General features: G+C 35.6%; 1 protein-coding gene across 1 annotated transcript; it reads left to right on the top strand.

Moving 5' to 3' along the window:
- On the top strand, positions 1–15261 carry LOC101167113 (immunoglobulin-like and fibronectin type III domain-containing protein 1). Its single transcript, XM_023954964.2, has 24 exons — positions 1–89; positions 2847–2934; positions 4729–4851; positions 4933–5072; positions 5149–5248; positions 5351–5377; positions 5554–5599; positions 5714–5909; positions 6290–6403; positions 6479–6641; positions 6723–6995; positions 7110–7451; positions 7848–7972; positions 8103–8244; positions 8330–8623; positions 8716–9012; positions 10135–10311; positions 10402–10530; positions 10645–10953; positions 11213–11298; positions 12718–12910; positions 13999–14295; positions 14721–15047; positions 15135–15261. Exons 2-24 carry the CDS (start codon positions 2895–2897, stop codon positions 15137–15139), a joined length of 3945 nt encoding a protein of 1314 aa, XP_023810732.1. The 5' UTR covers positions 1–89; positions 2847–2894; the 3' UTR covers positions 15140–15261.

Below are 15261 nucleotides of genomic sequence, written 5' to 3'. Positions count from 1 at the left end.
CTGAACAAAAAGGAGTGTCACATTTGACGTTTTGCATAGTGAGAAGAGTGGGAGCTAACAGAGAATTATCTGGGTAAAGGACGCTAGAAGTAAGTATGAACTTTTTTTACTTTACTTAGTGTTTTACAGTGTGAATATCTCCAGAACTACTCATGGTTTGGTAGCGCTTATTCATTTCTTTATTTTTTAAACAGAAAGTCTGATCAAAACCCAAAGTACAAATTTCAACAGAGAAACAACTCCCTGGACTGACAACACTTTACGCAATTTAAACATATTATACAATTGAAAAAACTGCAAGGAGAATGGATTTTGATTTTTTAGCTATTCTGTTTATGTAAACCCCTACATTATGTATGACACTTATTATATACTGGTTAAATTTAACATGATTTTTAAAAAAATGAGCAAACATCTTTAATAAATGATCATAAATCCTTTATTGATTTTCTAACCAACCCAGGATCTCAGCTGTTGTTCACAATCTTGACAATCGTGCAAAACCTTTTCTTTGCAAAAGATCCCAACTGGAGGACAAAGTATCACAACATATTTTGATTTGATTTGAAATTGTTTACTTCAAGCAATCAAATAAGTATAATGCACAAAAAAAATACAATCATCAGTTATACATCCATACAAGGACGAATCAATCTTAGGATAATTAGACATATTAATAAATATTGCTTGAAAGGGAGTGGAAGGAAGCGAACTTATACAACCCCACCCCGTTATACCGTAACCATTTTATTACATGATTTATCATTATCCGGTTCATAACTTTTATCAGACAGAATTAAGAATCCTGAAGTATCAATAAAGCACATGACAAAGATGAATAAAATAAAAAAATAATACTATATCACTAAAATAGACATAACACTGTTTCAAACATTCTCTCAGCAAAATTTGATCAAGTATCAAAAGTAAAATTATATGCAAAATTATGTTACATTAGGAAAAAACCATGAATCAATTTTTCAATTTTGGAGCAAGTAAAGTAATATCATGACATCAATTTAACCATCTTCAATAATGATTAATCATTTATTTTATTTTTTATTTTTTTTTTTATAATAAGGTAATGCTGTGAAGTAAAATAAAAAAGGGTCCATAATCTGTCATCATATTAAAATAAACAATCTACATCTACTTACAAAGTGAAATAGTCATCGTTTGAACCATTTGGTGATTGTAGCTCTGCAAATCACTTTTACTCTTTGATAGTTTCTATATTGCTCTGTCCTTGGTACATTGTCTTGAGTCATAGTGTAGATAAATGCTTTGGATAGATTGGATTAAACAGCTCAACCGTGCCACATCACAAGAGACATGACCTTCACAAGTGTCTCTGTGTGACTAACAAAGGCCTGAGCAGGAATCTTAGATCAGTTTGCACAATAAAATGGAATGGATGACACTGAAAGGCCTCTTTTTGCAGGGTTGTAGATGTTGAAGGACAAGCGTGTTCTTTCAATTCACCCCATCCTGATGTCTCAAAATGTAAAAAAGCCACTTTAAATGTTTTTCAGTCAATCTTTGGATAAAAATTACACTTATGTCTTAAAACTTTTATATGTATTAGAACATTTATCACCAGAAACTGTAAACAAACATTTTTGTCACTGACATTCTCTGGCACCTCAGGGTGACTTTCATTTTGGACAAACAGGTGTTTATATTGAGGATTTTTTTTCCTAAGAATTTTGATGAACTTGGTTCATCAAGAAGCAAAACCTCACAAACTTTTTTAAAAAGTGTGTTTTTGCCAGCAAGTTGCATTCGCAATTTAGTTAAAACAATTTTGCTGCGTCTCAACATCTGTACCCTTAAAACATTTATGCTTAAACATTTAGACTTTTTCTATGTTTGGCTATTGAGTGGTTATACTGCTGGTACAGGCAGCCAGTTGACTCCAGAGGCACTTAGAAGGAAGAAGCCATTAGGTGGGATTTCACATTCCTCATTTACAATGTCTTAGACTGTCCCCAACTGCCTTCCCGTATCATGCAGCAAGTCAAGTCATCCCTGGTTTGACAGACTGATGTCATATGGCAATGACACACGAGAAGCTTGAAGGCAGCATTTCTTGACCTTCCCTGGTCCATGGCGCTGTATTTTGGTCTACCAAGTTAAAATACTGTTGGGCTGACACATGTCATATTGGCCCTAAGAAAGATCTGTATAAAATTCATCAGAATTACTGTGAAAGACTTCAGATGGCAAATGTACCTAATTAATACATTTCAGCACTTTAAAAAAAAAAGTTTTCAAATGTCTTTTTTTTCTATTTTCAATTATTGCACTTCTGTTAGTCTGTGGCATGGTATTGTTTCACAGCATTTTTTCATCTCAATTTTTGTAGCAAAACCCACTTTAGAGTAACCTCAACAAAACTGACAGGAACAGGGGTGGAGCTACAGGGGGACAGGGATTGGTCAGCTGTTCCCCCAGCAAAAAGCTTTCACTCCCCACCTGCCCCCTGATTATTGAAACCATCAATACAAGTTATTTCAAGCATTGCAAAAATTAAAGCAATAAATCTTGAGCCCCCAAATTATTTGTGTCAATAATTAAACTGTTTGTAGTCCTTTTTTTAAATCCTTTATTTGTAATGGCTGTCCACTCTGCTGTTCCCATCTGCCACTCTTTTAAAATTGTCTGCCCCCCCAAATAAAATGTTCTAGCTCCGCCAATGAAGACTCAATATAGCAAAATATAATTCCTTCATTGATACAAAAAAGTAAAGTAAATATTACAACACATAAATGAAAGGTTGATTCATTTTCCTATTGAAAAGTCTGTCTTTATTAACAATAATACACGCTGCTGTTTTTCTGCTTCAGCCTCACAAGAATTATTCACTTGAACTGACAAACAGCAGAAAAGCAACAATGAGTTCACAAACACCCAATGAAGATTCAAAAGGCTCAGGTAAGTCCATCTTTGTGTATGTTTTGCTCAAAAATCTATTTTTTATTTTAAAAAAAATATGAGAAAAGGTTTCTGCTGCATCAAGCATCAGTTGAGAAACATACTGTACTCAAGGCAGATTTTTAAACCAACCCTGTACAGATTCTCAACTTGAAAGAAAATTAACTATGATTTGTTTAATTTGCAATTGTGTTTTTTTATTTATTTGTCCAAAGGTTTGTGCCAAATCAAAAATGAAATAATGAATCAAAATACAACATGAACATCAGTTCCAGTTTAGAAAAGCAAATATTTACATTTTTGAAAGGATTTGGGGAATGTCTTATGATGTGAGTTAACATAATATACTGCTGCTTACTTGGATCTCAAATTGAATGTATTTAGGATAACATTACAGCTTAAATGTTACTGACTTAAGAAATGATTTCCCTATTTCCATATCAGAATGTTCACGATGTGTACCTCTGGGTGAATGCTGGTTGGATGGGTTTCAAAATGTCAGACTGGGACTCAAAATACATTTTGACAAAGATATCTGACAGAAGACGTTTGGATGTTTGTTGCAGCTCAAAATCTAACTGTGCTTCCAGGAGTGTTTGTTATGCAGAAAGAAGCAACAGCCTGCTTGACTTGAATTATTTGTAAATCAGTGCTTGAGGGACAGGGAATCCTCTCTGCATTCAGATGATTTAAGAATTTAAACTAACCCCTTGAGAGATGACACATACCATGTGTTGAATATGCAGTACATGCCCCCGAGCCACAGTGAGGCTGTCAAAAAACAATTACGCTGAATAGATAATCTACAAGTGACTCACAGAGGACTAAATGAAATAAGTTAGCCCTTGACATTACTAAAGCGAGTTGGCAGAAATATACAATTTAGATTAATTTAAATTCTTAAAATGTGTGTTGGTGTATTTTTTTAAGGATCTGTTTGTTGTTTTGTTTTGTTTTTTTGGAATACGCAAACCTGTCAATTGCATTTGCATGTCATTTTATGCCTCGGCACTCAGCTTCGGTTGGATAAAAGATAAGTCTCAGTCAAAGATGTATGCTGGACCGTTTTATTCTGCATCACAACAGTGCTGTTCTACATTTTGTCTACTCAGTCAGGTAAGGTTGTAGTGAAGTACTTAATAAAAAACAAAGCTCAGAAAACCAGAAGCAGCTCAGCCTCATAAGAGTTTTGATGCTTGTGAAGAAAGCGGCTCATTTTAGGATGACAGATTACAGACAACAAAGAACTAGAAATGTGTTGTTTTTTCTCATCTTCTTCCTGAAACGATTCATATATTTGAGCAGAAAATGTATGTTTCTGCATTTATTTTAACTCTGCAAATGAACAATTTATACTAGTACAAATCAGTGACACAAATCACCTCAACATTTGGGTAAATGCATAGAAATTTGACTATTTCTGTTTGATCAAAAGGTTCTGTCACTCTGCAGAAGATTTTCAACCTCTGACAAAACTAAAGGAAATAGTGCCATCTTGTGGTCACAACTTTATAGAGTGACCACAGAAGTTCCGGTAGTTTTTGAAAAAAAATTCTAAGTAAATAATTCGGATTCTCAATCAAATCTTTGTGAATTCTGAATTTGCATCTAAAGCAGTTAAATCTTTTGTTTTTTATTCTGCTTTTGAACAACCTGCAAAACACCAAAAATTGTTTGTGTTTAAACAATTATTAAATGTTTTATTTAAGCCTACATTTTTATATTTAAATTTACAATCCCTTACAAACCATTTATTTTCACTCTTAAAATCCCCCTTTTATCTCATTTTGACAGTTGCCATCAAGAAAAGATCCAGAGTTCCCGGGGTTATGGTAACTCAGTTTGTTGAGCAACTCCCTCTAGGAAAGGCAACTCCTGACTTTACCAGGAAACCAATGGCTGTTACGACTCATGAGGGTAGAGAAACACACAAACTGATCAATGGCATTGTAATTGACTGATATCAACGGTATCATCTTTCTGGTCTCTCCATTTCAGGTAAGAAGGTGTTCTTCAAAGCTATGGTGAGTGGAGAGCCTGCACCAAAGGTCACATGGAGCCGCAACAAAGGGGAGATTAATGATCCAGAGAAGTACAAGACCAGATATGACGAAAGAACTCAGGAATACATCCTTGAGGTGAGGGGAGAAAAACGGCATGGATATTTCATAAATGGAAAAGTCATCATGTGTATTATTTTGTTTGGCTTCTTAGATAATCAACATAACACTTGACCAAGCTGATGGCTACAAGTGCTTTGCAACCAACGAGTATGGAAAAGCTGTCTGCACAGCCACTTTGACTGTCATTGATGGTTAGGTTTATAAACTCTTTCAATACTAACACAATTGATAATTCAATTTGATTTATTCATTAACTCTTTTCTTTTTCTTTTTCTTTTTTTTATTTTACCCAGTTGGCAATAAAAATAAATCTCAAGCAGGTATGATCCTCATCTGAAAACTGAAATCCCATAGTTATAGTGGTTATGTTTGGTATTCCCAATGTACACTTTTTCCTCAATCAAAAGTAAAAACAATGATAGTTATAGTGTTTACATTTAAAGTTAAAGTAAATACTTTTACAATCACAATTTTTGACAAATTGTTTCTCCCACAGAAAGTGGGCAACCAGCTCAGAATTTTAGGTCAATGCTAAAGAAAACGTAAGTCAAGTAAAAGCAATAAAAACCAGATCATAAACATATATACTGTATGTAAATGCAAATAAAATGTGCTCTTCTGGCAAAAAAAATGTGTTTTTTTGTTTGTTTTATCAGTGAGGGTGTTAAGAAAAAAAAGCCCCTCCCACCAAAGAAAGAGGGAGAAATTGATCCTAAACTCTGGGAACTTCTTCTCACCGCATCAAAGAAAGACTATGAAAGAATCTGCCTCGACTTTGGAGTGACTGACTTTCGCTGGCTGCTGAAAAAGCTGAAACAGATGAAAACAGAGATGGAAGATGAACAGTCAAAGGTAAAGCTTGATATCTATAACTAACAAAGGAAGTTTTTAAGGCTAGAGTTTGGACTCGTAAAATCTTTTTTTTTAAACTCTCATTTTTGATAATTCTAGGGAAAAAAACAATAATGTTAAATTGAACTGAGTGTTTTGCAAAAGTGTTATTTTGCTTCATACCATTCATTCTCAAGGCTGTTACTGGTAAAAAATGTCAAGGCTTTTATATTGAAAGGAGACATATCTGCAGATTTGAGCATAAAGAAGCTTTATCTTCCTTTAGTAACACTGCGCTCTTTTGCTTGTTGTAATGTTTGTCTGGGGTACTTAGTTGATCAGAGCTCTACTAAAAATGCTATTTCCCTCTGAAATAAATAAAATTCTGATTCTGATTGTAGGTTGTAGAGAAACTAGACAATGTCAAACAAATTCAGGTGAAACCAAGTGGGAGAGCTGAATTCAGCTTTGACATGAAACTAGTTGACAACAACAGTGCAATTAACGTATACAAGGTAGGAAATGTGTTAGTTGACTAAAACCAAGAAAAGCAATAAATAGTTTAACTTTAATTATCTTTGTTTGACAAGGACGGGACGGGGCTTTCATACGATGATGATAAAAACTCCAAGCACAGCCTGACAAAAACAGGAATAAACTATGTTTTTAGCATTAAAGATGTGGAGCCAGCAGATGCTGGACTGTATCAGGTTGATGTCGAAGACACAAACGTTTTCACAACTGACTTTCAAGGTAAAATTCAAACTTCTTCTTGAATTGAAAACTTATGTCAGTATGAGCATTAAATAGGTGCCATCTTTCTCTATTTCTCAGTGCCAGATGTGGAATTTGTCGCCAATCTTAAGAACACCAAAGTCACAGAGAGCGAAGATGCCCTCTTTCAGTGTGTCTTGTCATCACCACTCAACAGGATCACCTGGTTAACAGAAGACTCCTCACTCGATGATGGAGAAAAATATCAGATCATTGTTTCAGAGGACAAACTAACGCACACCCTGAGAGTGAAAAACTGTCAGATGACGGATAAGGGGATGTACTCTGCCATTGTTGGTGTTACCAAAAGTAGTGCCTCTCTCACAGTGGGAGGTGGGCCTTGTTTTTTTATTTTTCTTGACATATAATCAGTTTAACCTTGAGTGACAAATGTGTGACAAGAAAAAAAAAACAATTGTGAATAACTGTCTCCATACTTGATTTCAGTCAATGCAAGTAGACAGAAAGACTCAAAATCTAAGGACCAAAGCAAAACTGATGAAGATTCACAACATATGGACAAAGATGAACATGCTGAGTCTGACAAAAATGCTTTAAGTACAGGAGATGCAACTGCAAAGGGAGGTGAGGAATTTGGTGGCGAAGGTGCTTCAGATGATGGAAGTGGTGCTAGTTTTGGTGTGGGAACAAGTGAAGACCAACATGTTGGAGAAGTTCAGAATAAGATCATTTCAAGCAATGGAGACGATAAAAGTGCAACAGCCGACACGGGTGCGAGCAAAAAAAAGGGAGGACAACGTGATCTTTTGGTTTCTGATGCAGAAAAAGGTAAAATGATGTAACATATTTGTAAATCAACATTGAAGAATACATTCATTCATTTTGATTTTATATTTGGTTTTTGTATTACAAAACAACAACAAAACATTTTTTTTAAAGTGGCTGATAAGCAAGTAACAATGAAGAAAAACCTTTCAGTTGCCATAATACATGTTTCATATTTTCAAAATAAACATAGTTATATGCAGTATGAATGCAACATTTAATTTTCCTCACATTTCGGTTTAGTAGTTTAGCATAGAGTTCAGTGTTAAACTGAGAATTGTGACATCTCTAATAGATTTGCTTAAGATAATTAGAGTTGTGCTTATGTTTTACTATTCTTTCTCCAACCCTAACAATTGTTAAAACAGCCTTATAAGAGCTGTGCATGTTCTGTCGCAGATCGAGGGGTTCAGTTTGTCAGCGGGCTGTCAGATACCATCGCTAATGTTGATGAACAAGTAGAGCTGTCCTGCAAATTAAGCAGTGATACTTCTGAAGGAAAGTGGTATAAGAATGGGAAGCTGGTATGTTCCATTCACGAGAATTATACATGTATAGATATACAACTTACCACAAATTTAGATACAGAATAGCCATTGTTTACTTTGAACTGTGAGTTTTCTGAAATCATTTTATTTTCCTTTATCTGACAAGTTAACAGATGGGGATGGGGTAAAAATCATCAAAGATGGAGCCTGCCACAGACTGATCATTGACTGCTGTAAAAAGGATGATGCTGCCGTATATCGCTTTGAAGCTGAAGGCCGCAAATCTGAAGCAACACTTAATGTTCAAGGTCAGCAATAATTATTCACTTTAAAAATGGAGTGAAATAATACACACTCACATATTGGCTAAAACTATTTGCTTTGGCTTTGCAGATCCTCCAAATCTTGATCCTGATGCTCTGGGAAAATTTAAACAACCCATCATCATCAAGGCTGGTGAAAATGCTGAATGGAAGTTGCCATTTTCAGGTGGAGCACCAATGACCATACAGTGGTACAAAGATGATGAGGAACTTTTGCCGGCAAGTAATGTAAAGATCGGGACATCCGACACAGACAGCCAACTACGTCTCACTAAGTGTCAAAGAAAAGACAGTGGACAGGTTAAAATAAAGATAAAGAATGAATTTGGAACTAAAGAAGCACTTTCAAGACTTATTGTACTTGGTGAGTTGATGATGCAAAATCTGTGTTTGCCCCATGTGATGAAATGGTATGAACCACACCATGATCTCTTCCTTTTCTTTTATTGAGAACAGACAAACCAACAGCCCCACAAGGCCCTGTCGAGGTCATGGAAAGTGCCGTAACATCTGTTGAATTCAAATGGAAACCACCAAAAGACAATGGTGGATGCCCAGTCACTAATTACATCATAGAGCGGCAACAGGTTGGGCGCAACAAATGGTCAAATCTTGGAGAAATCCCTGCAAACCCAAGTTTTAAAGATTCAGATGTGGATCCAGGAAGGAGATACTGTTACCGGATCAGAGCAAAGAATGTAGAAGGTGTTAGTGATTATCTGCAGACAGAGGACATATCAGCTGGGGTTTTACGTAAGTCTCTAGTCTTCTGAATTAGAATTTTTATAGTAGCCCTAAACATTTTAAATATGCATCTTGAGTTTTTATGTACCAACATGCACACGTCATAAAATTAAAAAAACAAAATTAAATAGGTGGTTTAGCATGTTAGGTTGGACAAAATGACTCCTTTGAGTTTTGTTTGTATGACAGGTCATCCCTCTTTTACGTTATTCACAATTTATCTGGCTTTAATGTTATACACAAGCATGCATCAACAAACAAAAACAAGTTATTATTTTCATGGTTGTGATTGTCCAGTTCATCTCAAATTATAAAAGATCACAAACAGATTTAGATTGTTTTAATAAGGCCAAATTAAAAGAAGTGTTATATAATAATGAAAACGGGTACTAATAAACTGTTCTTTGCATCCAGACCTGCTTGCTAGCTGCAGGGTCTAGTTTAATTCCTCAAAATTGAAGAAATTATAAAATATTTATAATGTAAATCAAACCAAAGTTCTCTAAAATAATTTGTAAACCAGTGCCTCAATAACATTGTAGACATCCGTTTAGAAGCTTTGCAATCTTTTTATCTTGCACAAAACAGGAGACACATTTTTATAAAACGCAATTCTTACTAAAAACTGTATCAACAAGTGTCAGGAAGGTATTCATGTAAGGTATGTAATGCAGTTAATATTTCAACAACAATAAGTTTGTTAATTTTTTTTAGAATCAATTATTACTGAACCACTTTATATAAAAAAAGAAAAAAGTTTATAACTGTAAATATATCCACTACAGCAGTCTTGAAATAACAAAGATTTATAATCCTCCTCGTACAGCAAGCAAGAATTCCCGAATCAAAAACTCAATACGATTACCTAGGGGTGCAGATACAGTAAATGTAATTACTAAAGCTAATGAGAGAAAGTACGTTTTGCCATCAATTCTCCATGCTTCATACCTCCAAAGTTATGTATCTTTTTTCAGTTTCAATCTATAAGTATTACAGCGCCTGAAGCATAAGCCCCCCCTCTTTTTTTTCCGTTTAATCGAAGCATTAACCACTATATCAGCAGCAATGTCTCAAACCAGCCTGAAATGGTGTTTCATTTTCAACTTTTCACTTCATTTTTCTCTCTCACAGGTTATCCTGGATCTCCAACAACACCCAGAGTGGTCAGTGCCTTTAAAGATTGTATTAACCTGTCATGGTGTCCTCCATGTGACACCGGAGGAACTAAAATCATTGGGTACAATTTGGAAAAAAATAAGGCGGGCACAAATTACTGGAGCCTTGTAAACCAGAAGGGGCCGATTACAGGTAATACTTCAGCTGCAGTTTAATTATAGCAGTGCAGTTATTACAGAATGATCTGCAACAGATCATATGGGTCTACTTTATTGTTTACAGATACAATGTATGCCGTCAAAGATGTCTTTGAGGGAGCGGCATACAAGTTCAGAGTTTCTGCCATCAACCTGTCAGGTGCTGGAGATCCCAGTATTCCATGTGACACTGTTATTGCTAGAGATCCTATGAGTGAGTGAATCACACAGTGCTCCTGCAGAAATCCCTTTTCATAGCAAAATCCCATTTTTTCTATGACATTTTAGAATGTGTAATAAAACCCAAACTCTTTAATTGTAATTTCAGAACCCCCTGGCAAAGTCAGGGACCTTAAATTAACAGACTCCAGCTACAACTCATTTTCTTTGGCTTGGGCTAAGCCTAAGGAGGTGAAAGGAGTGGAAGACGAAGCCCAAGGGTATTACGTGGAGATCAGACCAATAGAGAGTCTTGAATGGACCCGCTGTAATTCAGTCCCAATAACTCTAACTTCCTACACCGTGCTGGGCCTCAAGGCCATGGCCACATACTGGGTGAGAATATTGGCCACCAATTATGGAGGTGATGGAGAACCTCAGGGCTTTGACAAGTACATCATCGCAATGCCGCCTCCTGGTAGGAAACATAGATTTTTACTGTTTCTGTTTGTAAAGTTTAAATCGGTTAAATGTTTTCCATGTGTCCAACAGTACTCTTAAAGTTGTTATTGCTTTAAGGGAGAAGGAGATTTTTTCATTAAATCTTCAAGGAAAATGCCACAATATACAGTAGATCTTTTTTTTTTTCATTTAAAAGAACATACCTAAATAGACTTTTGAAAAGATTGCTAATCTATTTAAATTTTTGCCGCAATTTTTTTTTTTTTCTATGTTAGTAAAACCCAGGTTTAAAGACCGCAACATGAAGACCTTTATGGTGGTGAGATCTGGAAACACCGTTCGTCTCAACATCAACTTTGAGGTAAAAACTACTTATAGATTTTTTTTTTCAGTCAACTATATTATATTGTTTATTTATTGTTTTTTGCAAAGAAAAGCTTGACTTCATATATGCTTTATAAATAATTTGACTATCTGGACATGTACATTCCATAAAGTCAGTGCATCAGAGCATCACAACCAAAATGGACATGATATTCATCATGTCAGATAAATGCATCTAGACATTAAAGAAAAACACATTTAGAAACAACAGATTACAACAAAAATCAAGTTTCTCATGCACAAGGGAGAAAAGCAAGTGTGGCAGAAAACGCTTCTCTTCTCAAAGGACTGCTTCTCCTCGTGCTGCTTTTATTAAAATTTCAAGTAGGAGGCAACACTTTCCAGACAAAGAGAAAAGTTCGTTAGGGGGTGACCCATTTGGGTGGATTCTAAGATCAAACAGTATTCATTATCAGCTAAGGACAGTGTGTAATAAAACCCCCTCTTCCTAGCTGGAGATGAGAAGCAGATGAACAAACACACAACTGTTTTCTAAAAAGGTAAAAAGGTCAATCTGAGTTAACATTTAAACAAATACATTTAAACAATGATAATAATAAAACAATTTCCTTCACACATGTCATGGTTAAAGTAATATAATAGAAAATGACTCACTGTTAAGGTTCAGGTTTACACATGCCAATAGCCCTATCTACAGTTTACTCCATTGTATTATAAATCCTAAACTCACTTCACTTTAATCCAGACACACCTGCTGGCTGCAGTCGATGGTCTTCTACATGGTAAAATGTCAGCAGATTAACATGAGGAGAAAAAATATCTGTATACCTGTTGGAGGTTAGAAAACACAAGTACTCCACGCTACAAATAAAGCTGTGGTAGGAGTGATTTAATGTCCATCTATGCCTGGAAACAAAGTGGAAAATGGTTTGCTGAGATACTAAATGTAAACCATTTTAAAGAAAAGCAGTAGTAAACCACTATCTGTGTTAAAGCTGAGGAAATGGAGCACATGTAGCAGAAGTTAAGACAAACTAACTTAAAGTTGTTGGTACTTGAACATAAACATGAAGACAGTTGCACTAAAGTGTACAACACAGAACTTACATCATTTAAACTGAATATTTAATTTACCGTTTAGTCACAATTATGAGGTTCAAGCTTTTTAAAAGATTTTCTATTCATGGTTTATGTTAAAAAAAATGTAAAAATAAAAAAAAGGTAGCATTTTTTGTTTTCAGTCTGTAAAATTAATTTTCAAAGTATGGCTGACACTTTGAAAGAATCACTTTTTTTTTTTTTTCGGGTGGACTCAAAGTAAAAAAAGGATAATAAATCAATGTGTTGAGGTTTCATTCATTTTCTTTAAAAAATAAGACAGATTATCAAAAGTGACATCATCATTGCACTCATGCAGTATAATTTTAATCCACAGGCTTCCCCACTCCCTGATGTTTCTTGGGTAAAGGATGGGGTTCCTCTGGCTAAACACGTAACAATAACCAACTCTGACAAAGGTTCCCAATTACTGATTCCCACGTCTGAGAGGTCTGACAGCGGCATCTACACCATCACTGTGAAGAACATTGTTGGGCAGGAAAGTTTTAATGTTGAAATCAGAGTGACAGGTGAGAGTTCCTAAAGTGAATGTTGCTGCTCAAGAAAAAAACAGGAAGACAAATATTTACTTTAAAAGAACTCAGTCCAACTGCAAGTTGAAAATAGATTAAATGTGACAAAATAAATATGCTGAGGTGCAGAGATTTATGGGCTTTAATTGCATTGCAAAGGGCTGACACTGCCTACAAACTGAGATCTAGTGATATATGATATTTTTAACTACCTACAACGAGTTTGAGAGGTTCACTGACCTTCCAATCACCCCACATACCAATCTGACTAATATTTTGACTAACACATACCCCACCCACACTGATAGAGCTTTAAAGCTCTGTGGTAAAATTCCAAAAACGTGCACACTAATAAAGCCAATAATTTCTAAGGATTACCCATTGACTGCATAAGTGGACCAAGTGAGAGTGATTTCGCCAATAGAAAACAGTTTACTTATGGCGTCGACGAAATTAAGCCAATATAGTTGCCATTTTCTTTGCGACTCGTACACCACCATGCTGGAACCAGGCAATGTTAGTAAGCAGTGATTGGTCTGAGTCGGTCTGAATCAACGTTTCTACGGCAACTAATCTCTCAAATCACGGTAAGCTTGTCTGAAGTCCACTCCCCATCCACTTAAAGCAGGCTCGAGAGAATCAGTCAAGCGTTTCAAACATGAGACTACTTACTTTTATTAAGGCATCTTATTGGTCAATTTATAACTTGAATAATTTACACTACAAAAAAAACATAATGAAAAAGATAGGATTAGTAAGAACATGTTAAAAAAAAAGGTAGCATAGCCATAAGTTATTGTGAAAAATATAATAACCGAGTAATATCAGTTAATTTCTCTATAGAAGTTTATGGAATTTTGGCTTCTTGGAGCCAGCAGGTAGTTCTTGTTTGGAACACAAGGGGGAAGAGGTCACTCAGTCTAGTTATTACATACAGCTGATGGGGTTAACTAAGTATAAGTCAAATACAAAAAAACCAGTGGCATGTGCACTGAAAAGAAAAAAAAAAAAACATTTCATATATTAAGCATTATCATTATCAAACCCCTTAATGACACAATTTCATGTGTTTGCATAATATTTAGACAATCCCAAGCCTCCAGGACCGCTGGAGTTGGACCAGAAGACACCAGGAACAGTAACCCTCAGCTGGGGCTCGTCTCCAGACGAAAAGAGAGATGACAGACTGCATTACATGGTCTCCAAGCGGGACTCCTTTAAACCTACCTGGAGGACAGTGGCAGACAACCTCTTTAATAACAAGTTCACAGTAGTTAACATCATTGCTGGACGGGAGTATTACTTCAGAGTGTTTGCAAAGAACGACATGGGCCTGTCGCCACCGTCTGTGTCCCCTGTGTTTGCTGTTAGAAAGGAAAAAGGTTTGTTTTTAAGTTCAGTTCCCTCTAGGATCTGGAGTTTAAAGAAAGTTAAATTTAAGTTAATTTTATGTAATATCGAAAGAAGAATATTGCAGGAGGGTTGGCTAGAACAAGCACTTCACACAAAGCAACAAAAAATTTTTTTGCCAGAGATTGTTCAAAATGAATTTTAAAGTGTATTCATTTTAGTCCTAAATGTATTTGTTCATTTAAAATTGATTAAACATTTTAGAAGCTGTGACTTCATATAAATTCCTTTAAAAAATGGTTTGTATTGTATAATTTGGCTGAATTATCTAGAAGAAATAAAAAGTTTAAGCAGAGAATTTTTCTCCATGCATCTACAAAAATTAGTATTTTACTTCTTTATTATTCTTTCATTATCCATCCATTAGACATGTATCTAATTTCTGTCTGTTTTTCAGGCACGTTCAAGGTAAATATGCCTCAGAGTAAATCTGTGAACTTGGAATCACCTCCATCGTTTCTTGTCCCCCTGAAGAGGCGAACAGCTCCTCTGGGCTACGAATGCCACATGAGCTGTGCTGTGAAGGGGGATCCCACTCCACGTGTGACATGGTATCACGAAAATATCAGCCTCAACACGAACACCAACTACCACATCACAAATGTATGTGGAGTCTGCTCCTTGTTTATTCTGCAAGTGGGACCAAAAGACAATGGAGAATACAAAGTAGTCCTAGAAAACAAACTGGGGATGGCAGAGTCCTCCATGACCCTGAATGTTAGAGGTATCAGTTTGAGATTCAATCTTTTTTAGCAGGAATCTTTCAGAGAACATTTTGATTTAAACAATCTTCCTCTGTTTTGTTTTGCAGAGTAAAGAGGGGGAGCACTGCAGAAGCTGAAGGGGAACCGGAACTGTAACTTTCTAAGACATATATTCCTGAAAAACAGATTCAGTCAAAGATGTTCCTGTAATAAAAAAATTCAAAACAGTAAAAA

Source organism: Oryzias latipes, chromosome 5 (genome assembly GCF_053564925.1).
Source record: "Oryzias latipes strain Hd-rR chromosome 5, Olatipes_Hd-rR_3.1".
Taxonomy (NCBI): domain Eukaryota; kingdom Metazoa; phylum Chordata; class Actinopteri; order Beloniformes; family Adrianichthyidae; genus Oryzias; species Oryzias latipes.
This window is presented reverse-complemented; position numbering and strand designations above follow the sequence as displayed.

Bases quoted from the DNA above. Each gene is read 5' to 3' on its own strand.
- LOC101167113 (XM_023954964.2), top strand. From the start codon at position 2,895: ATGAGTTCACAAACACCCAATGAAGATTCAAAAGGCTCAG. The intron at 6,642-6,722 runs GTAAAATTCAAA...TCTATTTCTCAG, and splicing joins TTTCACAACTGACTTTCAAG to TGCCAGATGTGGAATTTGTC. The intron at 7,973-8,102 runs GTATGTTCCATT...TTATCTGACAAG, and splicing joins GGTATAAGAATGGGAAGCTG to TTAACAGATGGGGATGGGGT.